At 45.6% G+C, this 21,385-nt stretch overlaps 1 protein-coding gene across 3 annotated transcripts in view; it reads left to right on the top strand.

Annotated features, from left to right (window-relative positions):
• NIPBL (NIPBL cohesin loading factor) overlaps window positions 1-21,385 on the top strand; it is a 91,124-nt gene that overhangs the window by 68,799 nt on the left and 940 nt on the right. The window contains exons 11-47 of one of the 3 annotated variants that reach the window (XM_075267668.1): window positions 1,641-1,820; window positions 1,898-2,080; window positions 2,206-2,277; window positions 3,578-3,667; window positions 3,794-3,897; window positions 3,996-4,082; window positions 4,331-4,562; window positions 4,761-4,912; window positions 5,005-5,085; window positions 6,587-6,687; window positions 6,778-6,910; window positions 6,992-7,074; window positions 7,154-7,286; window positions 7,408-7,551; window positions 9,941-10,030; window positions 10,127-10,338; window positions 10,422-10,524; window positions 10,611-10,709; window positions 10,790-10,936; window positions 11,538-11,672; window positions 12,340-12,438; window positions 12,521-12,574; window positions 12,673-12,781; window positions 13,797-13,933; window positions 14,017-14,157; window positions 14,240-14,333; window positions 15,001-15,155; window positions 15,240-15,330; window positions 15,678-15,851; window positions 15,936-16,126; window positions 17,093-17,200; window positions 17,285-17,485; window positions 17,601-17,747; window positions 18,208-18,482; window positions 18,584-18,758; window positions 19,480-19,665; window positions 21,074-21,134. In XM_075267668.1, coding sequence (XP_075123769.1) covers window positions 1,641-1,820; window positions 1,898-2,080; window positions 2,206-2,277; window positions 3,578-3,667; window positions 3,794-3,897; window positions 3,996-4,082; window positions 4,331-4,562; window positions 4,761-4,912; window positions 5,005-5,085; window positions 6,587-6,687; window positions 6,778-6,910; window positions 6,992-7,074; window positions 7,154-7,286; window positions 7,408-7,551; window positions 9,941-10,030; window positions 10,127-10,338; window positions 10,422-10,524; window positions 10,611-10,709; window positions 10,790-10,936; window positions 11,538-11,672; window positions 12,340-12,438; window positions 12,521-12,574; window positions 12,673-12,781; window positions 13,797-13,933; window positions 14,017-14,157; window positions 14,240-14,333; window positions 15,001-15,155; window positions 15,240-15,330; window positions 15,678-15,851; window positions 15,936-16,126; window positions 17,093-17,200; window positions 17,285-17,485; window positions 17,601-17,747; window positions 18,208-18,482; window positions 18,584-18,758; window positions 19,480-19,665; window positions 21,074-21,115 — 4,940 coding nt within the window. In that variant the 3' untranslated portion in view covers window positions 21,116-21,134. Of the gene's footprint in view, window positions 1-1,640; window positions 1,821-1,897; window positions 2,081-2,205; window positions 2,278-3,577; window positions 3,668-3,793; window positions 3,898-3,995; window positions 4,083-4,330; window positions 4,563-4,760; window positions 4,913-5,004; window positions 5,086-6,586; window positions 6,688-6,777; window positions 6,911-6,991; window positions 7,075-7,153; window positions 7,287-7,407; window positions 7,552-9,940; window positions 10,031-10,126; window positions 10,339-10,421; window positions 10,525-10,610; window positions 10,710-10,789; window positions 10,937-11,537; window positions 11,673-12,339; window positions 12,439-12,520; window positions 12,575-12,672; window positions 12,782-13,796; window positions 13,934-14,016; window positions 14,158-14,239; window positions 14,334-15,000; window positions 15,156-15,239; window positions 15,331-15,677; window positions 15,852-15,935; window positions 16,127-17,092; window positions 17,201-17,284; window positions 17,486-17,600; window positions 17,748-18,207; window positions 18,483-18,583; window positions 18,759-19,479; window positions 19,666-21,073; window positions 21,139-21,385 lie in introns of those variants that run through there. The other 2 variants (XM_075267678.1, XM_075267659.1) reach the window with 2 other exon arrangements.

Raw genomic sequence — 21,385 nt, 5'->3', positions numbered from 1 at the left:
GTATACATTAGGACACTTATTTGTTCGTCCTGTGAAATATTGCCGTCTGCTGCACCGCTCTGTGACCAGGTATTCTTTGGGAAATCCTCTTGATGTATGTATAAATCTATGGCCCACTTCACACCTGCATCCCCCATCCACACCCCTTCCCGCCCCCACCGGGCCATAGAAAAATTGTCTTGCTGAAACTGGTCCCTTGTGGAAAGAAGGTTGGGGACCACTGCCTTAGGAAATCCATGTAATGGGGTCCGTGTGGTTTCTGCATGAAAAATGCAGAGGGGAATAGAATGGCCCGAACACAGATGTGAACCCGGGTCTATCATACATTGCAAAACAAATGCTATGTATGATAGTCCTAACACTTAGAAAAGCTGGTGAAAGGGATGATATAGAAGATATACCGTAAGTTCCTCACATTCCTATCACCCACTATATGATCCGTCTCTGGGTTTCGTGCTACTTGCCGAACAATAGGTGGATTTGTCACCGGAGGCCTCTCTACAAGTCTTGTGCTCGGCTCATGTGGTGGATGGAGATATTCTTGGAAGCGTTTAGTTTCGGGTGTGTAGTATTGGTTGTCTAATGTGTTATCAGAGTCTGTGATAGAGGACCTTGTGCCGCCAGTGGGGCTGATCCTTGTACAAACATGATCAAATGGATTAAAAAGTGATTTTGCCATTGGACACCCCTCTACTCAGAAGGAGCAATTGTACAACAGGTGTCGGGACTTGTGTATATTGAGAGATGCTCAGGTGGGTTCCACATGTATGGGATATTTATGGCACGTCTTGTAGATAGGCCCATAAGTGTCAGAAGGGAATACCCTTTAAAGCTTAGTCCCCATCTAGCGAGCCACTGTCAAAAAGCTCTTTGGGAAAGAGGCAGAAACGCGTTGTGGTTTTTCACAGTAATGCCAGAATCCCATCCACTTTGCAGGTGCTGTAAAATGCTGTGGTAAAATCACAAAGTTTACGCTATGGGGCCCCCAGCCTAAAGGAGTAGTCCCATCTTATAAAGAGGCATATTGCTTCTATACACCATCATCCATAGGCCCCATTCACACGGGGCACTGGATGCTGTATTTTGGTCCTGATTTTGACGTGGGAAGAATAGGACCAAAATGCGCCTGTAGGCCCAAATGAATAGGTGCTGCCGCAAGGCGGACACCGGGGCTGACTCAGCCGCAGAATCCGCCTGAAGAAGGGGCAGTTCACTACTTTTTCCCGCTAGCGATCTACATAGACCTCTATTGTGAGGGGGCAGATTTTGAGGAGGATTCAGCACCAAAATCCGCTCCCTCTTGCCCCATGTGAACGAGGTCTGACCTCAGAAATCCCGACAATGACCCTAGTGCAGGAGTTGCACCTTTTTAGTGCACAGTGGCTCCTGTCCAGGGTACGGCCTCATTCACATGCGTCATGTTCATCATGGCTCATTGTCAGGTTGTGCGCTGTCCGTGGTAGATTACACTAGATCTCGGAGGTGGATACAATGGCGCAGGTCTTCAGTCTCTTCCAGTTTCCTGTAAGCTCACCATCTCCATTGTACAGATCTGTCTGCTAGGCTGTCTATAGAATAAAGCTGTGTCCGGCCGCCATCTGCCATGGGTGTGGTGATAACTACTCTGTCCGTCTGTGCAGGAGGCATTGACCAGTCTGTCCTGAAAGAGCTGCCCCCTGAGCTGGTGGCTGAAATCGAGTCATCCATGCCGATATGTGAACGCGTGAAAATGAACAAACGGAAGCGGACCACCGTCAACGAGAAACCTAAGTACGCGGAGATCAGCTCAGACGACAACGAGAGCGAGGAAGACTTTGAGCGTAAGGGAGCAAAATTGTCTCGGGATGTGTGATCTGTCGTTTGCCCGATGTGTAATAAATCTAAAATTTCTCGGCAGCTTCGAGGAAACGAAACAAAAAGGACAAGGCCGACGATGAGTGGAAATACGAAGAAAGAGAGCGGCGAAGTTCAGGGGATCACCGGCGGAGCGGGAACGATAACAGGCGGAGCAGTCGGTACCGGGAGCGAAGCCCTGACGACTCTGATATGGAGGATTCTCCCCCTCCAAGCCTCAGCGAAGGCAAGACCAAATAGCGGACTGTGGGGATTCCTTAAGAGCCATTTCTTACATATGCCTCAGAGTTGTTACCGGTAAAGCGGACTGTAATGTTTATGGCCGGCATTTTTTTTTCTTTCTCCCTTCAGTTGCTCGGCGAATGAAGAAGAAAGAACGTCAGAAGAAGAGGAAAGCCTATGAACCCAAGCTGACTCCGGAAGGTGAGACGTCATGGCCGCCGCTATGGCAAACTTATTATTCCACTTTATGGATGGTTTTGCAGATAAACGACCTCTTGATCTTATTACTAGAGATGAGCGAGTAGTATTCAATCGAGTAGGTATTCGATCGAATACTACAGTATTTGAAATACTCGTACTCGATCGAATACTACTAGATATTCGCAGTAAATATTCGATAGAGAACCAGCGTTGATTGGCCAAATGCTATACAGTGTATAGCATTCGGCAAATCAACGCTGGTTCTGCAGCAGGCTCGTCCTTGCTAGTCAGGCGAGCTGGCAGCTTGCTGTTACGAGGGAGCTTACTTTTTCTCATAGGAATGTATTGACCAGCGTTGATTGGCCAGTGTACAGCATTCAGCCAATCAATGCTGGTTCTGCCGGAGGCTTGTCTGTGATGAGGAGGAGTCTAAGATCGGACCACAGCAGTTTCCATTGTGGTCCGATATTAGGCTCCACCTCCTCACAGACGAGCCTCCGGCAGACAAGGGAGGCAGTGTATATGTCAGCCTTAGGGAGGCAGGGACTTGGTTCTTGAAAGTATAGCTATTTAGTACAACGATATGCACTGTCTCCCAATATAGACAATATACATAGAGACAATATACACTGTCTGCTGGAGGCTCGTCTGTGAGGAGGCGGAGTCTAAGATCGGACCACAGCAGTCTCCATTGTGGTCTGATATTATACTCCGCCTCCTCACAGACGAGCCTCCGGCAGAACCAGCGTTGATTGGCCGAATGCTGTACACTGGCCAATCAACGCTGGTCAATTCATTCCTATGACAAAAAGTAAGCTCCCTCGTAACAGCAAGCTGCCAGCTCTCCCGACTAGCAAGGATGAGCCTGCTGCAGAACCAGCGTTGATTTGCCACAGGCTCGTCCTTGCTAGTCGGGAGAGCTGGCAGCTTGCTGTTACGAGGGAGCTTACTCTTTATCCGCGCAACTGCAAGCGCTGTGCAGTTAAAGCACACGGACCCCATAGACTATAATGGGGTCCGTGGGCTTTAACTGTACAGCGCTCCTCCTAAACACTCTCCTCCTGCTACTCATGGCCTCGGTGACTCTCCTTTAGTGGAATAGTGGTTTCCTCTGAAACGAGCATTTTCCCCATAGACTATAATGGGATTCGGTATTCGATCGAGTAGTCTAATATTGAGGCTCTACTCAAAACGAATATCGAATCTCTAATATTTCACTGCTCGCTCATCTCTACTTATTACCTGTAATGTCAGACGTCTGCGAAACCATTAACAAGTCCCTGTTTGTTTTCTTTTACAGAAATGATGGATTCCTCCACGTTTAAGAGGTTTTCAGCAGCGGTGGAGAATATCTTAGAAAATTTAGAAGATATGGACTTCAGCAATTTTGGTAAGGTTGCCAAGGGAATCGAAAGTGTTGGTGGATTACTGTTCTTCTCCCTTGTCTCCTGCATGACGCTCCTTGACGCTCTCTTTGGCGTGTTTTGGATATATAAAATATATTATTTTGTTATAGGTGACGACGAAGAGATCCCCGCAGACCTTCTCTTAGGGAAGCACCAGCTGAACGAGCTCGGCAGTGAATCTGCGAAAATAAAAGCAATGGGCATCATGAATAAGGTTAGTCAGCGTTTTCACCCGTATAGTTAGTCTTTTGGCCCGTCACGTTAGAATATAAAATTTATCCATTTTATTTTATTTTTTTTTATATATTTCAGATTTCTTCAGAGAAAATGGTCAAATTACTTGGAATTCTGGAGAAGAATATCCAGGATGGTTCCAAGCTTTCCACCATGCTGAACCACGTAAGTGGCCATGTAATGTAACGAATCAGGAACCAAATTCTCTTAAATTCAGAGAACCGGGTTTTGGTTCTCGCTTGCACCAAACGACGGAGACCCGTCCCCTAAAACAGCGGTTACCCGCGAACTCCATAGACCGCAATAGAGTCTGACGGTTTATAGTGCAGAAGATAGTCGCTTTTCTAAAGATAGGATACCATGTCAGTAGATTCATTGTCATGTGTTATCTTGTTACTTTACGTTTTCTTTAGAATAACGACACCGAGGACGAGGAGAAGCTCTGGCGCGACCTCATCATGGAGCGAGTTACCAAATCTGCCGACGCCTGTTTGACAGCGATCAACATCATGACGTCCCCCAGTATGCCTAAGGCGGTTTACATTGAGGACGTCATAGAGCGTATTCTTCAGTACACTAAATTTCATTTGCAAAACACACTTTATCCCCAGTATGATCCCGTCTATAGGCTCGACCCTCACGGAGGTGAGTCTGCCATGCACCGTCTGTGTTGTATTGTGCGCCGTAGGTATCTTGTACATATTGTTTGGGGTTTGTGTTGCGGTAGTGATCGCTTTGGCTACCCTCCGGTATTTGGTAACGCTTCCATTTTTTTGTGGTCATGTTCACTTTTGATTTATTGCTGGAATGAGTTTTGGGCTGTTTTTTTTTTTTTTTCGGCAGGCGGACTCATGAGCTCCAAAGCAAAACGTGCAAAATGTTCAACCCACAAGCAGAGGGTCATTGTTATGCTGTACAACAAAGTGTGCGACATTGTGGCCAGTCTGTCCGAGCTCCTGGAGATACAACTGCTCACGGACACCACCATCCTGCAAGTACGGGGCGTTCTGTTCTCCAAGAATCTGCATCCTTCCTCCGTCTTACCGTGGCATCTCGTGTACTTACCGTCTTCGTTTTATTTCCACAGGTGTCTTCTATGGGGATTACGCCTTTCTTTGTGGAAAACGTCAGCGAGTTGCAGCTGTGCGCCATCAAGCTGGTCACTGCGGTGAGATTTTCAGCTCCATTGTGAAGCAGTTTTATGGCTCTAAATAATAGATTTCATGCACTTAAAAAAAAAAAAGATGCAAAAAATGTAAAATTATAGACCTCATCAGTGTTCTCATTTAGTTTTTGTAGCTGATGAGTGGGACCGTAAGGGACCTGACCACTACTCATGTCAAATGTTAAAGGGATCCTATCATTGGATACCCTTTTTTTCTCCCGAACGCGTAGGAATAGTCTTAAGAAAGGCTATTCGTCTCCTACCTTTAGATGTCTTCTCTGCGCCGTCATTCGGTAGAAGTCCTGGTTTTCTTCGGTGTACAAATGAGTTCTCTCGCAGCACTGGGGGCGGTCCTCAGCGCTCAAACAGCACAGTGGGCATCCAAAATGCTGTGAGAGAACTTTCCAGCAATGCCTCCATCTTCTTCTGGAACAGCCTCTCCCTGTGTCGTCTTCCGTCCTGGGTTTCAGTCTACTAGGCCTCGGGCAGAGCTGACTGAGCATGCCCGGGCTACAAGAAAATGGCTGCTCACACAAGTTTACTGTGTAAGCAGCCATTTTCTTGTGGCCCAGGCATGCAAAGTAGTCTCTGCCAGAGACCTGTTTGAGCGCTGGGCCCGCCCCCAGTGCTGCTAGAGAACTCATTTGCATACAGACGAAAACCAGGATTTCTACCTATCGGCGGTGCGGAGATGACATTTAAGGGTAGGAGAAGAATAGCCTTTTCATAAGGCTATTCCTATGTGTCACCGAGAAAAAAAGGGTATCCAATGATAGGATCCCTTTAAAATTCAGAACCATAGTGAATAGCTATAAAGCGGCCACAGAGCATCCAGATTAATAGTATTAAACCCCATCCAGAATTAGTGCTGGGAAGATTATTCTCATCCCTAGTGGTCTGGGGTCCCAAGGGGGTTAATTTCAGTTTCCCTGGTGGTCTAGGGCAGTGAAGGGATTAATGCCAACGTCTATGATAGGTAAGTTGGTAATGTCGTCATCTCAGGGATACCTACAGGTATAGTGCAGTAAATTGTAAGGATCCCTGGTGGTCTAGGGCAGGGAGGGTTTTAAAGGGGATTTCTGGTCACACATTGACTTTTCATACACATGGCTTATCTACAGGACAAGTCATCAGTATGGGATCTATAGGGGGCAGATGCCCCGACCCTGCATTTATCCGACTGTCCCCGCAGTGGATGTGGAGCTCGTGCAGCACCTATCCTGTTCAAGTCTGACTCCCCCCCTCGTTGTTTTTACAATGGTGGTGTGAATAAGGCCTAATACTGGGCGCCATCTTGTTTCATATGTAGTCCTAGACATGACTACTGTTTTACAGGACCCATCTGCTTCAGGTCGCATTATCATGGCCATTTGATCAAAACGTGCGCTTAGATGTTCCGCTCTATATTCACACAGATAATACGTCACCTACGAATGCTGCATCCGGCTTAGTCTGCCTGCCATTCATCTGACCAATCTTAATTTGCCGACTGCATTTCTTACAGGTATTTTCCAGGTACGAAAAACACCGGCAGCTGATTCTGGAGGAGCTCTTCACCTCTCTGGCAAGACTGCCAACAAGTAAAAGAAGCCTAAGGAATTTTAGGTACTGGCCTCTTACCTTTATACCAACCCCTTGTTCCTTGTAACGTGTCTATCATTGTACTTATACATGGGACTTCTGGTGTTGCGACAGGTTAAACAGCAGCGATGATGACGGGGAAGCCATGTACATCCAGATGGTAACCGCGCTGGTCTTACAGCTCATACAGTGCGTGGTGCATCTGCCGTCTGATAGAGAGAATGAGGAGGAGGTATCCAATAAGAAGGTAAGACATCTTGGCTTTTGCTGACACCACTTTAGTAGGGCATCGCCTCCATTCGTCTCCAATCCAACTTTGTGTTTCCAGATCGACCAAGACGTCTTTATCACAAACTCCTACGAGACCGCCATGCGGACTGCACAGAACTTTCTATCTATTTTTCTTAAAAAGTGAGTATGAGCTTCATCATTGTCATTGGATCTGTGTCTGCCATTTGGGCGTATTCTGATGACTCTGTTGTCCTCATAGGTGCGGCAGTAAGCAGGGTGAGGAGGACTACAGGCCGCTGTTTGAGAACTTCGTCCAGGACCTTCTGTCTACTGTGAACAAGCCCGAGTGGCCGGCGGCGGAGCTCTTGCTTAGTTTGCTCGGTCGGCTCTTGGTAGGTCCTAAGTTACTATATTGGGGCGTTAAAGAGTTTCAAGGTCCATGGTGTGAACGTACTGTAATGGGCGGTGATTCATGGACGCAGCATTTATAAAGGTGTCGGTTGTGTCCATCAGGTTCATCAGTTTAGTAACAAGTCAACAGAGATGGCGCTACGCGTGGCCTCGTTGGACTACTTGGGTACAGTAGCAGCACGACTCAGGAAGGACGCAGTTACCAGCAAGATGGATCAAGGATCAATAGACAGAATACTGAAGCAGGTGAGGATATGAGTGCAAGCCCGGTAATGGTGAGGCCCTTGGGGGGGGGGGGGGATATATGTGATCTGAAATCTGCAAGCTAATGTTTACAGTATCCAGTGACAAAGGGGACTTTTAATCTCTATGTGAATGAGCTGTTTGGCATACCCGGGGCATGGCGGCCTCTGCCATAGCACCATTTTCACTTTTGGTCATTCCACATTTGTTACCTCTCTATCTATGGATAGGAGATGACTTGCAGATCAGCAGGGGTCTATCTGTTTCAGCCCCCACTGATCCGGAAAATGCAGTCATTTTTTGCTTCCAGGACCCCTGCAATTCTTCAGTGAAGCCCAGAACGTACAAGTCTGCTTCACTGCGCTTGTGCAGGTCTGGTGCATGCACACTGAAGCCGAGCTATACTCATCTAGCATCACTTAAAGGGATTCTATCATTAAAATCACATTTTTTCTTGATCACACGTAGGAATAGCCTTAAGAAAGGTTATTCGTCTCCTACCATTAGATGACTTCTCCGCGCCGCCGTTCGGTAGAAATCCTGGTTTTCATCTGTATGCAAATGAGTTCTCTTGCAACACTGGAGGCGTCCCCAATGCTGTGTGAGAAATCTCCAGCACCGCCTCCATCATCTTCAGGAAGGGCCCCTCCCTTCGTCTTCTTCCAGCGCTGGGTTCAAACTTCTACACTTGCGCAGTCGGCTCTGCCTTCAGGCCTCGGGCAGAGCCGACTGCGCCCGCCCGCCTGATGTAAGCAGCCATTTTCTTGTGGCTGCTTGCACAGTAAGCTGGAGTAAGGGGCCACAAAAAAATGGCCGGGCTCATGTGCAGTCAGCTCTGCCCGAGGCCTGATGGCAGAGCCAACCGTACTAGTACGTTGCATGTCAGGTGTTTAACTATGGCGGCCGCCATAGCCGCCGGGTGTCTGTTTTACACAGTAGATAGCCAGCGCTAGTGCCTCTGATTGGTCCCCGGACCGATTGGAGGCATTAACCCCTCTGGCGCCTCGGTCACAGGCACCATTTTCCTGGCGGCACATGGGCGTCGCCATTTTGCCCGTGATCACCGGCGCCTGGAGCAAGCTCCAGGGCCGACGTCTCGTTTCCACGACAGCCGGGAGCCTTGTAAAGGTTCCCAGCTGGTCTGCTTTCACTTTCTTTTGCAGGCTGGTCTAGGCAGCCTGCAAAAGAAATGATTTTTTTGCAATGCATTAGCATTGTAATTCATTGCATTAGTGATCAGACCCCCTGGGGGTCCAATAGATGCAAAAAAAAAAAAAAAAAAAAAAAAAAGTAAAAAACTATATATATATATATATATATATATATATATATATATATATATATATATATACATATATATATATATATATATATATATTGTTCGGTAAACGCCGCAGCGAGAAAAATATTCAAAAGCGCCAAACCACCGTTTTTTTCACTGTTTTGATTCTGATAAAAATTGAAATAAAAAGTGATCTAAGCAATAACATTTCCCAAAAATGGTAGAACTAAAGTACACCCGGCCGCGCAAAAAAAAGACGCCCTATGCATCTCCGTACACTTACTTATAAAAAAGTTACGGCTGTCAGAATATGGCGACTTTTAGAAAAAAAATTTTTTTTAACAGTTTTGGATTTTTTTTTAAAGGGGTTAAAATGTAAATAAAACCATAAAAATTTGGTATCCCTGGAACCGTACTGAAACACAGAATACAGGGGACAGGTCATTTTGGCTGCACAGTGAACTCCGTAAAACCGAAGCCCGTAAGAAAGTCGCAGAAATGCATTTTTTCCTGCTTCCCAGTACATTATACAGAACAATTAATGGCGGCATCATGAAGAAAAATTTGTCCCGCAAAGATGAAGACCTCATATGGCTCTGGGAGCGGAGAAATAAAAAAGTTATGGGGTTTAGAAGGAGGGGGGTCAAAAATGAAAATCAAAAAATGCCATCGGTGGGAAGGGGTTAAAGAATTGCGCTGGCACTGTGAATACAAAGGCTTTAAAACAGCGCGATCTGGGATAGTAAACTTAAAGTCCATAAGTACCTGTGAGTAGTTTTGTGTCCCAAATCATCCGCCCTGACAGGTTTCCTCTAAGGGAGATGAAACAAAACAAATCCCACAGTATTGTGTGTATTAAGATTCAATGACTTTAGAATGACTCCCCCTAGTGTTCAAGCGTATAATTGCAGCGGATCCAGCTCGTGTGGAATTGAATTCTGCCTTATTTCTATGATCAATAAAACTTTCCACCTCTGACCAATGGGTTATATAAACTCAGAATTTTTGTCCTTCGGTAAAGGTGTAAAATATTTGCCGTATACGTTTCCTACAGAATTGTAAATTGGCGAGTTGCCCTAACTTTTTTTTTTTTTTTGTCTGTCTTTGCAGGCCCCTGAAGGTGAGGATGAGATTCAGCAGCTCCAGAAGGCTCTACTAGATTACCTGGAGGAGAACACGGAGACGGATCCGTCTCTAGTGGTAAGTCTTGCTCAGTTCTGTCACCTTTTGAAGGCTCCAGGTTATCGCTTTCCATGCCGTAACACATCCCCCTCCACTCTCTCCTCTTTCCCCAAGTTTTCTCGGAAGTTTTATATAGCCCAGTGGTTTCGTGACACTACAATGGAGACCGAGAAAGCCATGAAATCCCAAAAGGATGAGGACTCGGAAGGAGGACACCACGCAAAAGAGGTCGAGTCCACGGGAGAGATCATGCAGCGAGCAGAAAAACGCAAAAAATTCCTCCGCAGCATCATTAAGACCGCACCGTCACAGTTTAGCACTTTGAAGTAAGCCGCCAAAGTCACATGACACCACCGGGGGAGCGATAGGCGACCGAGTCGTAACCGTTCTTAATCTTTCTCCTTCCTAGGTCAAGTTCTGACACAGTTGACTATGACGATGCGTGTCTGATCGTGCGATACTTGGCCTCTATGAGGCCGTTTGCCCAGAGTTTTGATATTTATTTGACCCAGGTAATGATAAAATAACGCCGGCAAAGCTACGGCAGCCGCCTCGGGCGCTTTGGGGGCATCACTGAGCGTTTTGTTTTACATTGCAGATACTGCGGGTACTAGGGGAGAATGCAATTGCTGTCCGAACGAAAGCCATGAAGTGTTTGTCTGAAGTTGTCGCTGTGGACCCCAGCATTCTGGCCAGGGTAAGATCCTGAGATGTGTTGCTGGGATTTGTCGCTCGTTCGTATTCACTTGATGACCTTCGTGCTTTCTCCTCCTACAGCTGGATATGCAGCGAGGCGTTCACGGGAGACTCATGGACAACTCGACCAGCGTGCGAGAGGCGGCCGTGGAGTTGCTGGGACGTTTTGTGCTCTGCAGACCTCAGCTTGCTGAGCAGTATTATGAAATGCTTGTAGAGAGGATATTGGTAAGAAGACAAGGCGACGCTCTAGTCACATGGTATCTGAATGGCCACTGTATCAGAGACACCTTCCCTATGACCATGGCCACCTCTCCTCTACGGACATTAGACCCTGGAGACAAGCATAATATCCAGTGACAAGTTTTGCATTGAATCCACATTAGATGGGAAGTTCCAGTGATCTGACTTAGAATTAGGCCTGAGGCTAGGATTTCATTACACCGCCATCTTGTGGCGCTTTCTGGTGTTGCAGGGTGGAAAGTGTACTGAGAATAGTGTGATCAAGGAGAGGCGATCCTGTGGATAGAGGGGGTCAGGAAAACTTCACCTAAATACAATCCCGGGGTCCGAATATACAACTCGCCATGGATGAACGATAACAGCAGCAGTCTAGTACAAATGCCATTAATGTCTAAGGGAAACGGACGAGACTCCAGGAGGCAGAAGGGCAAAAATAACAATGGGAGTAGAGTAACATGGCCTGGTCAGAGGGGCAGGAATCCATGAGCCCTTCCTGTGGTGTTCTTATAAAGACTTCTTCAATTCAACCAGAATCTTCACAAATAATTTTCTCAATATTTTAACCTGTGTGTGGTTTTCATTGCAGGACACCGGTATAAGTGTCAGGAAGAGGGTGATAAAGATCTTGCGAGATATCTGCTTGGAGCAACCAACCTTTCCAAAAATTACAGAGATGTGCGTCAAGATGATCCGCAGAGTGAACGACGAGGAAGGCATTAAGGTAAGAACACGTACCGGAGCCTACGGTATATTCGGCCTTTTACTTACACACATTCACCCACACCCTAAGACATTTTGGTGGATCTTCCAATTACTGGCCTGAAGCTACTTGTGCTAATAGGAAAGATTGGCTTCATATATCATCATGTAAGTCCTTTTAATGGCACTTGTCAGACTAAAGTAACATTATTGCACTGCCCTGGTCGATTTTCTCTAATTTTTATGGCACAAGTCACAGTAGAAATCTACCCAAGCTCCTGGAGGATGCTCCTGACTCCTCATGAGACACTTGCGCCTCCTCAATATTCACTGTACCTTCCACTGTTAGGGCTAGTTCACACGGCAGCGGATTTTGACACGTAATCCGCCTGAATGACTTCAATGGGAGCCACTCGCTTCTTTTTTACCTCTAGCGGGAAAAAGAAGCGAGCTGCCCTATCTTGCCGCAGATTCCGGTGTCTGCAGCGCCAGGCTCCGGCCTAATCCATCGCGGAATGTGTACACGTGGAACTAGCCCTTACTTCAAGACCGGCATACAATACGCCAGGCTTGAGTTCCCAACATTATCTTGAAAACTTCTGCTCATTGCACTGAAAATCTATGACACTAATTTCGATCTCCGTCAGGCCTAAGCACATTACACGTCTCTTGTTTTTTTCCTCACTTAGAAATTGGTGAATGAGACATTCCAGAAACTCTGGTTCACACCAACCCCCCAAAATGATAAAGCAGCGATGACCAGAAAAATCCTCAACATCACCGATGTGGTAAGCGAGCGTGGAAATATACAATGTGCCCATGACTAGAAGCCAATGGTCAGTAACCTGGACTCTGGTGCGTTTCCTTTAGGTTGCCGCTTGCAGGGACACAGGATACGACTGGTTTGAGCAACTACTTCAGAATGTGAGTGTAAAAGCTGTTCAGATCTTCACGACTGTGGGACTGACTTCTTTAGAGAAAAAAAAAAATAAAATGACATGCTTTATTCTTCTATCTCCCAGCTTTTAAAATCCGAAGAAGATGCCTCCTACAAACCTGTGAAGAAAGCCTGCACGCAGCTAGTGGACAACCTGGTGGAGCACATCCTGAAGTACGAGGAGTCCATGGCTGGTAGGTGAACCTCGCCACCTGGATTATAGTTGTGTTCTGTCCGTAATAATGTGTATAATACAAACCTGTGAAATTCTTCGGCCCCTTACACACATCTGTAGTATTGACAGGTCTGTGCGGGGGCTGTAGGACCTACCAAAATATAGAGCAGGTCCTATTCTTGTCTATTGTTGCAGCTCAGTTCTTAAAAAAACATGGACCTGCACATGACAATGACTACGTGTGCATGAAGCCTTATACTGACGCTAAAAAGGGTCTTCAAGACTCCGATACTCTGTTCCGATACTCATATAAGATTCCGATACTCTGATCCGATATTCATATAAGATTCCGATGCTTATAAGATTCCAATACTCATATAAGATTCTGATACTCCTATAAGATTCCGATACTCTGATCTGATATTCATATAAGATTCCGATACTCTGATCCGATATTCATATAAGATTCCGATGCTTATAAGATTCCAATACTCATATAAGATTCTGATACTCCTATAAGATTCCGATACTCTGATCTGATATTCATATAAGATTCTGATACTCTGATCCGATACTCATATAAGATTCCGATGCTTATAAGATTCCGATACTCATATAAGATTCCGATACTCTGATCCGATATTCATATAAGATTCCGATACTCTGATCCGATATTCATATAAGATTCCGATACTCTGATCCGATACTCATATAAGATTCCGATACTCTGATCCGTTATTCATATAAGATTCCGATGCTTATAAGATTCCGATGCTTATAAGATTCCGATGCTTATAAGATTCCGATACTTATAAGATTCCGATACTCATATAAGATTCCGATATAGTTGACATCCCCTAGTATAGTGCGTGTGTGGAGTTGGGTGTCCGCTCCATACATTGTGTCTTACCTAAATCCTGCACATCCCCTTTAAACAACAACAACAAAACCTGAACATTTGGAAAGAAATCGATCTTGAGGAACGTGACTTCCATTTAGTAAATGTTTCCTGTTTTTTCTCTCTCCCCTCCTAGATTCAGACAATAGAGGTGTGAACTCGGGCCGGCTGGTTGCTTGCATCACCACGCTGTTCTTATTCAGTAAAATCAGGCCTCAGCTGATGGTAAAACACGCCATGACCATGCAGCCGTACCTCACCACTAAATGTAGTGTAAGTATGGCGCCTGTATGCGAGGACTCCGCACCCACCAGGGAAGTCGTAGTTTTACCTTTAGCTCGGTCTCTCTCTCACAGACCCAGAACGATTTCATGGTAATATGCAACGTGGCTAAAATCCTGGAGCTGGTGGTGCCGCTGATGGAGCATCCGAGCGAGACCTTCCTGGCCACCATAGAGGAGGATCTCATGAAACTGATCATCAAATACGGCATGACGGTACGGAGCTGGGAATCAGTGAGGACGGATATTTTCTTTACGGTATTACTTTTAGACTGACCCGCTGACCTCTCTATTCCAGGTGGTGCAGCACTGCGTGAGCTGTCTCGGGGCCGTCGTCAACAAAGTCACCCAGAATTATAAGTTTGTTTGGGCCTGTTTTAATAGATATTACGGTAAGTTTTCCTGGGTATTCGTCTCGTCATACTGATGAGTTATTTACGGGATAGGTCATCAGTATCTGATATATGGGGGCTAACCCCAAACAGGTCAGCCTCACCTAAGCACTGTAGCTGATCAGTGGGGAACCTGAGTGTCAGTCCGCGCCCTTCCCCAATTTGATATTGATCATTCCATGAATAGGTCATTCATAGAAAGCGCATATAAGGTAGGCCTTCAATTTCAGACAAGTAGAGGCCCTTCTCCTGACACCCCCCCACCCATCAGCTGCTTGAAGGTGTTGCGGACTCTACATTACCAGGTGCAGCGCTATACATTCGGTAGTGGCTGGGGCTGGTATTGCAGTATTTGTCCCTTTTACTTGAATGGCCCAAAGCTGCAGTAAATGGCAGGGCTGCACACATCTGCTATAAAATGCACAATGAAGACCCTCGCCGAAACACTGAGACCCCTTCAAATAGCTAAAGGCAAAAGTTGGACCCCCACCAGTATGATATTGATGGCATTATCTAAGGATAAGTCATCCATGTAACGTCACACAAATCCCTGACTGACAACATAACCAGCCACTGTACTAATATGTATTGTGTGAAGACACCCTTAATATTCTCCCGCTACCATCTATTTCTAATTGTATTTCCATTGTGCATTTTGTTTTCTCAGGTGCGCTTATAAAATTAAAAACCGAGCATCAAGAAGACCCGAACAGCACGGTCCTGACCACCAACAAGCCGGCGCTCCTGCGCTCGCTCTTCACCGTTGGAGCTTTGTGTCGACATTTCGATTTCGATCAAGAAGATTTCAAGGGCGGCAGCAAAGTAAGTGTCTGAGGTCCAGGTATCAATGCTGAGCCTCAGGGGGCGCCACGTCTAACGCGGTCTTCTCTTGCATCTGCCTTACAGGTGAACATTAAGGACAAAGTGTTGGAGTTGCTGTTGTATTTCACCAAACATTCGGACGAGGAAGTGCAAACTAAAGCCATTATTGGTCTTGGTGAGTGTTTTTGTAACCACCTCCCTTTGATACAACCTTTTTGGTATTTTACTATATTCACTACTTCTGGTTTGGCGGCGTCATCTGAATCTGATGGGGTTCAGTGTCAATGATCACACCCATACTGGACGACAAGGGTTTCTTGCACAGTTGGACAGCTGTCACCTCTACCTGATACAGAGAGGGGTCCAGTACTGTGGGTTAGGCCAGGTAATAGGACCGATCGTGTCCAATCCGGCTCCAATCATGGTATCGCAACCTCCTTAATTTGATAAATTCCACGCTGAAAGCCGCACAGTCGTTGTCCTTGTCGTTTTTATAACCTTTTGCCCGTTTTTCTTTTTCAGGGTTTTCATTCATTCAACATCCAATTCTCATGTTTGAAGTGGAGGTGAAAAATTTGTATAACAATATTTTGTCGGACAAGAGCAGCTCGGTGAACCTAAAAATTCAAGTTCTGAAAAACCTGCAGACCTACCTGCAAGAGGAAGACACCCGGATGCAGCAAGCCGACAGAGATTGTAAGTGCAGGAGGTGCTAAGGGGGTCACGTTTAGTTTGGGGTCCTGCACTTAACTTTCATAACAACCTTATTCTCCTTGACAGGGAAAAAAGTCTCCAAGCAGGAAGACCTTAAAGAGATGGGAGATATTTCCTCAGGGATGAGCAGCTCCATTATGCAGCTATACCTCAAACAGGTTTTGGAGTCGTTCTTTCACAAGCAGTCGAGTGTCCGGCACTTTGCTCTCAACGTCATCGCATTAACGCTAAACCAGGGTCTCATCCATCCTGTGCAGGTGCGTCCTCAGTAGGACGGAGTGTTTTGTGAATTCAGACAGTGATTAGGGTCGAGCGATCATGTTCGGTAAAGATCGGATTCCGATCGGCGATCGAGAAAATTTCACGATCAGAATTCCGAGCACGATATTTTTAGGTGGGATCGAGATCGGTGATTATTTTCTACAATGCTTTGCTACTGGCCAAGAATTGTGGGAAAAGCTAACAATGTTAGCCTTCACACTGAGTATACGCTCCGCTCATTCTGAGCGGAGTGTATACTCAGTGTGAAGGCTCCGCTGTGGTTCCATAGGAATGAATGGAAGCAGCTGGCACACAGCCTTAACCCCCTGCGCTCCGGCTGCGTCCATTCATTCTTATGGGAGACTAGCTAACATCTCTAGTAGCTACTTACCTGCAGAGATGGCTGGTCCGGTGCCTGGTGTTCTCGTTCTTCTTCGCCTCGCTGCCCCCTTGTGGCTTAGGAGAGTGTGGGCGGGTACAGGGCGGGGAGACGTGACGTCTCCCCTTCCAGTACTCGCACACACTCTCCTAATCCCGCCCACACTCTCCTAACCTGGGAGGCAGGGGGCAGCGAGGCAAAGAAGAACGAGAACACCGGGCACCGGACCAGCCATCTTTGCAGGTAAGTGGACACCAAGGGGGACTAAGTAGCCAGAACAATAATAAAAAAAAAAATCGCAACACAGCGTGGATTCTAACAATTAAAGCGTTCAATTGTTAGATCCCATGCTGTATAGTGAATAGGATTGTTTTTAATATCCGATCTCCAATTAGTAAAAAAAAATCTCATTGACTTGCATTGGGATCGGAATTGGGATCGAGAACGGGTTAGAATGAAAAATGATCGGAAATCGGATTTCAAAATTGATCCTGAAAAGTCAAGATCGGCTCAATCCTATCAGTGATCTGTTTTGCAATCCTGTAATGTTCTGAATTTTATTCTCCCCCCCCCCCAATTTCAGTGTGTGCCATATCTGATCGCAATGGGGACAGATCCTGAACCATCCATGCGCAACAAAGCAGATCAGCAACTGGTTGAGATCGACAAGAAATACACTGGATTCATCCATGTGAGTGCAAACCCCCTGACATGAAGCTTTTATCTCGCCCATGGCCAACTTAAAGGGACTTATATGGTGTCTTGTCCTTCCCAGATGAAAGCGGTAGCCGGCATCAAGATGTCCTACCTGGTGCAGCAAGCAATTATTTCCGATGCCAAGCGCATGGTGCGTGGGTTCCGGCAAGATGAGTCCACCAGCGCTCTCTGCTCTCACCTCTACTCTATGATCCGAGGGAACCGTCAGCACAGACGCGCTTTCCTCATCGCATTGCTCAACCTGTTTGATGATGCTGCGGTAAGACCATACTCACAAGCTATAGGTGACCTTGGCCTTGTAATTTAAGGCCGAAAGGAAAATTTCCTGCAATATTCAACCAAATTTTTTTTTTTTTTTCTTCCTTGTTTTCCAGAAAACGGAAGTGACCATGCTCTTGTATATAGCGGACAATCTAGCCGGTTTTCCATATCAAAGTCAGGAGGAGCCATTGTTCATTATGCATCACATAGACATTACATTATCTGTCTCGGGGAGTAATCTCTTACAGTCATTTAGAGAGGTAAGTGTCTATTTGGTGGTTCTGGATTCTCTCTGTAGCCCCTTAAGGCCTGCTTTGGATGTTAAATGGGATCATTTGTTCTTAAGGGGGTAACGCCCACAGTTGCTATATTAAAGGGGATGTAAAGACTGTAGAGACTGTTCCAACCCTGTCTCACATGAATAAAACCAGGACTCAAGTCGATCTGCTGCAACTCAGGTCCTGGTTCTGATCATGTAACCCATGGATGGAGCAAGCCCAGATCCTTGAGGTTCGCTTCGTATAGAACCACAGTGGTAGTAACTGTCCCCATATGTCCCTTTTAACCCTCCTCTCCCATAATGGTAAGGGGTGACAAGGGAAGAATCACCCTCCTTCTGTCAAGCACCTTCAGACCCATGGCTGTCTATGGGCAGGGCCCCGCTCCCCTTTCCCCATGTTCATATGTTCTTGTACTAACTGCAGCTTGTTCACTTTTCAGTCAATGGTAAAAGGAGGGAAACGCAAGAAAAACGCCAAGTCAGATTCAGCGGAAGAAGACAGCGAAAGTGAGGAGGAGGTGGTGAAGCCCCGAAGAACGAGACGGCGAGCCCACTCCGAGTCCGATTCTGACGGCGAGGACGATATCGACCAAGTCCTGAACAGCCTGCCAGACGACGCTGCGCCTCTCATCGAGTTTGCAAACGCTTCGCAAGGAATCCTCTTACTTCTGATGCTCAAGCAACATCTGAAAACCCTCTGCGGATTCTCTGATAGGTAAGTGCCAAGACAGCCGCAACGTGTTCCTCCAAGTACAGACACTGATAAATCCGGGAAGAGCAAAGAAAAAAAACCTCTTTTTATTCCCCTCTTTCCAGTAAAATTCAGAAGTATTCACCGTCTGAGTCTGCAAAGGTGTACGATAAGGCGATCAACAGGAAGTCAGGAGTCCATTTTCATCCTAAGCAAACCCTGGAATTCCTCAAGAGGGATATGTCCAGCAAAAAGATCAACGATGACATCAAGAGGACGATCGCAAGACAATATTTGGATGTAAGAGTCTTATATATCATCATGACCCAATCACAGCTCAGACCAGTTAAAATGAATTGGCTAAGCTGCGATTCCTAACACGGCCACTATACCTTGTATGGCACTGTGCAACATACAGATGCAGAGTTCACCGAAATGCCACAGGCCCTTCAAACAGCTGATCAGCCGAGGCCTGGATGCCAGACCTCTGCAGATCTCTAATCAATGACCAGGGGTCTGCAGCCTTCGGCACTCCCAACTGCTGTGAAACTACAACTCCCAACATGATCCATTGAAGTTCCAAGAACAGCAGAGCATGCTGCCTGCTGGGAGTTGTAGTTTTTCAACAGCTGGAGTGCCAAAGGTTGCCTACCCCTGACCTATCCTAAGGCTAAGTCATCAATAAGTCCCTGAAAATCCCTTTAAGATATTCAAATGATCCTCCATTTTTATTGAATTCCTCCCAGCGCCTACAAAATATTACACACACGTCCCATTGATGTGAATGGACACTGTGTAATTCCGAATTTCTCCTCTAGAGGTGCTGCAGGGAAATGAAACACCCCCTGTCTAGCTTTCCCACAGGTTTCAGCTAATCGCTGGACGTCCCAGGGTCGAGGAAACTGTGATAATCAGACAAGTAGAGATTGTCCAAAGTGGAGAACCCCTTTAAATTCCTCCTTTAACAAGTGTGTGACAATTTGACCATGTATTATATATATATTTTTGGTTTTTTTTTTAGTTCAAGTTACTCATGGAACATTTAGACCCTGATGAGGAAGAAGAGGAGGGCGAGGTGTCTGCCAGCACAGACGCTCGAAACAAAGCCATTACTAACCTGCTCGGAGGTAACAGCCCCAAAAATAATGTGGCTGAGACGGAGGAAGAGGAAAGTGATGGGGAGGAGAAAGCTGGGGGGACGTCAGGGGTAAGTATCACTGTACTAACATCTGTGAGCGCTCCCTGTATTGTATATTAGTGATAAACCAATGTCTCCTGCACCCAGTGGCAGCGCCCGGGCCTCTGACTACTGACACGTGACCTCAGCGGTCGCCACTGTGTGCAGGCCTTTATGTTGCTGCAGTCCGGGACGCCCCGTGTGTCCTCTGCAGCACCCCATAATCCTGTGCATGTAGATTACTAATCCCGTATAGTAGTATTGTCACAGTATAGTATGTGTGTTGTGTATAATAGGTCGGGGTGGGGGGTGGCGGCCATTTTTGCATGCGATATAATGTGTTTAGGTTAATCCAAGCCTTTGGGATGCCGTGATCCTCTGTTTCCTGAGTGTGTGAGTTTTGGTCTTTAAAATGAACCCCCTGCTCTTTCCGCTTTGTCCTTCACACCTCTCAGTCTGTTGCTAGCTTCTTACCTCCTAAGCCTCCAAGCTTTTTCCTTTTTTTTTTTTTGCTTCTTCGCCAGCAACTTGCTTGAAAAGCTCCTCCGTGTTATTTTCCTACTAATTTATGTTGTATGCATGGTCAGCGGACAAGGCTTTTTTTTTATTTACCTCCAAATTACCTCTTACCTGGGTCTCTATGATCAGTTTTAACCCTTTGTTGTTAGAAAGTTAAAAAAAAAAAAAAAAAAAAATTGTAAAAAAAGTTGGCACGCAGACCCACCCGTGTCAGGCTGGCTACTCTAACAACAGAGGTAGTTGTGAGAAAAATTTACTTACCACAGCACTGATCAGAATCCAGACTGGGGATGTTATCTTATTTTTTTTTTCCCCCTCTTGGCTTTTTTTTTTTTTTCCTTTTTTTTTTAAATTTTTTTTTTTTTCTCGGACTTTCGGTCTGTGACAGGCTTTTCCCTTTTTTTTTTTTTTTTCTTTTTTTTTAAAAAATTGATTTGCAGCACAAAGCGAACAGCCTGTTTCATGCCCCCACTTTAGAGTGATCATGTTGGCGTGTATGAGAGAATTTATTATTGTGAAAAAAAAAAAAAATCTTATAATTGGCTATTATCAGATCCGTATTCTCCCCCTTCCCCCGTTCTGAAGGGATGTACATTGTGCAAAACGTCATGTACTTTCCTGCAGCAACCAGTCCTTGTCTGAAATGCATCAGGCGTTTTGTCATGCAAAAAAAAAAAATTCTAAAAATTTTTTTTCAAAAATTTTAGTCTTTAAAAAAAAAAAAAAAAAAACACCCCTGTAAAGCCTGATGTTTGTCCTTGTGCTTGTGTTCTCTAAGGGATGAGATGTGAATATGGTTGTTTGGTCCCTTGTGCTGTGGTCTTTTTGAGTCAGGGCAATTTTATGAAGTCATTTTGCTGTGGGGGTAAGAAGCTAATTTTGTAGCTAGACTTAACCTTTTATACATCTTTTTTTGTAGAAAGGGTTTAGCGGAAAAGGCAAAAAAAAACGTAGAAATTGAGATTTATCCAAAGTAAAAGGTAATTTTAATTTAGATTTCCTCTTCTATTCTGTCCCTATTTTCTTGCTATGATTTTGTAACACATTATAGATTTTAATTTTTTTTTTTTTTGGAATGCGGTAGAAATTTAAAAAAAAAATAAAAAATTTTTTGGTGGTACACGTTAAAGACCTGACACTCCCCCCTAGGCACTGCTGGTTAAAATGCATCCCACAGATTGGATTGTGTGTGTGCGCGCTGAAAAAAAAAATTCACCACGGTGCCTGGGGT

The sequence above is a fragment of the Leptodactylus fuscus genome, chromosome 1 (genome assembly GCF_031893055.1).
Source record: "Leptodactylus fuscus isolate aLepFus1 chromosome 1, aLepFus1.hap2, whole genome shotgun sequence".
Lineage (NCBI taxonomy): Eukaryota > Metazoa > Chordata > Amphibia > Anura > Leptodactylidae > Leptodactylus > Leptodactylus fuscus.
The sequence above is the reverse complement of the archived record's forward strand: the minus strand, read 5'-3'. Positions and strand labels throughout refer to the sequence as shown.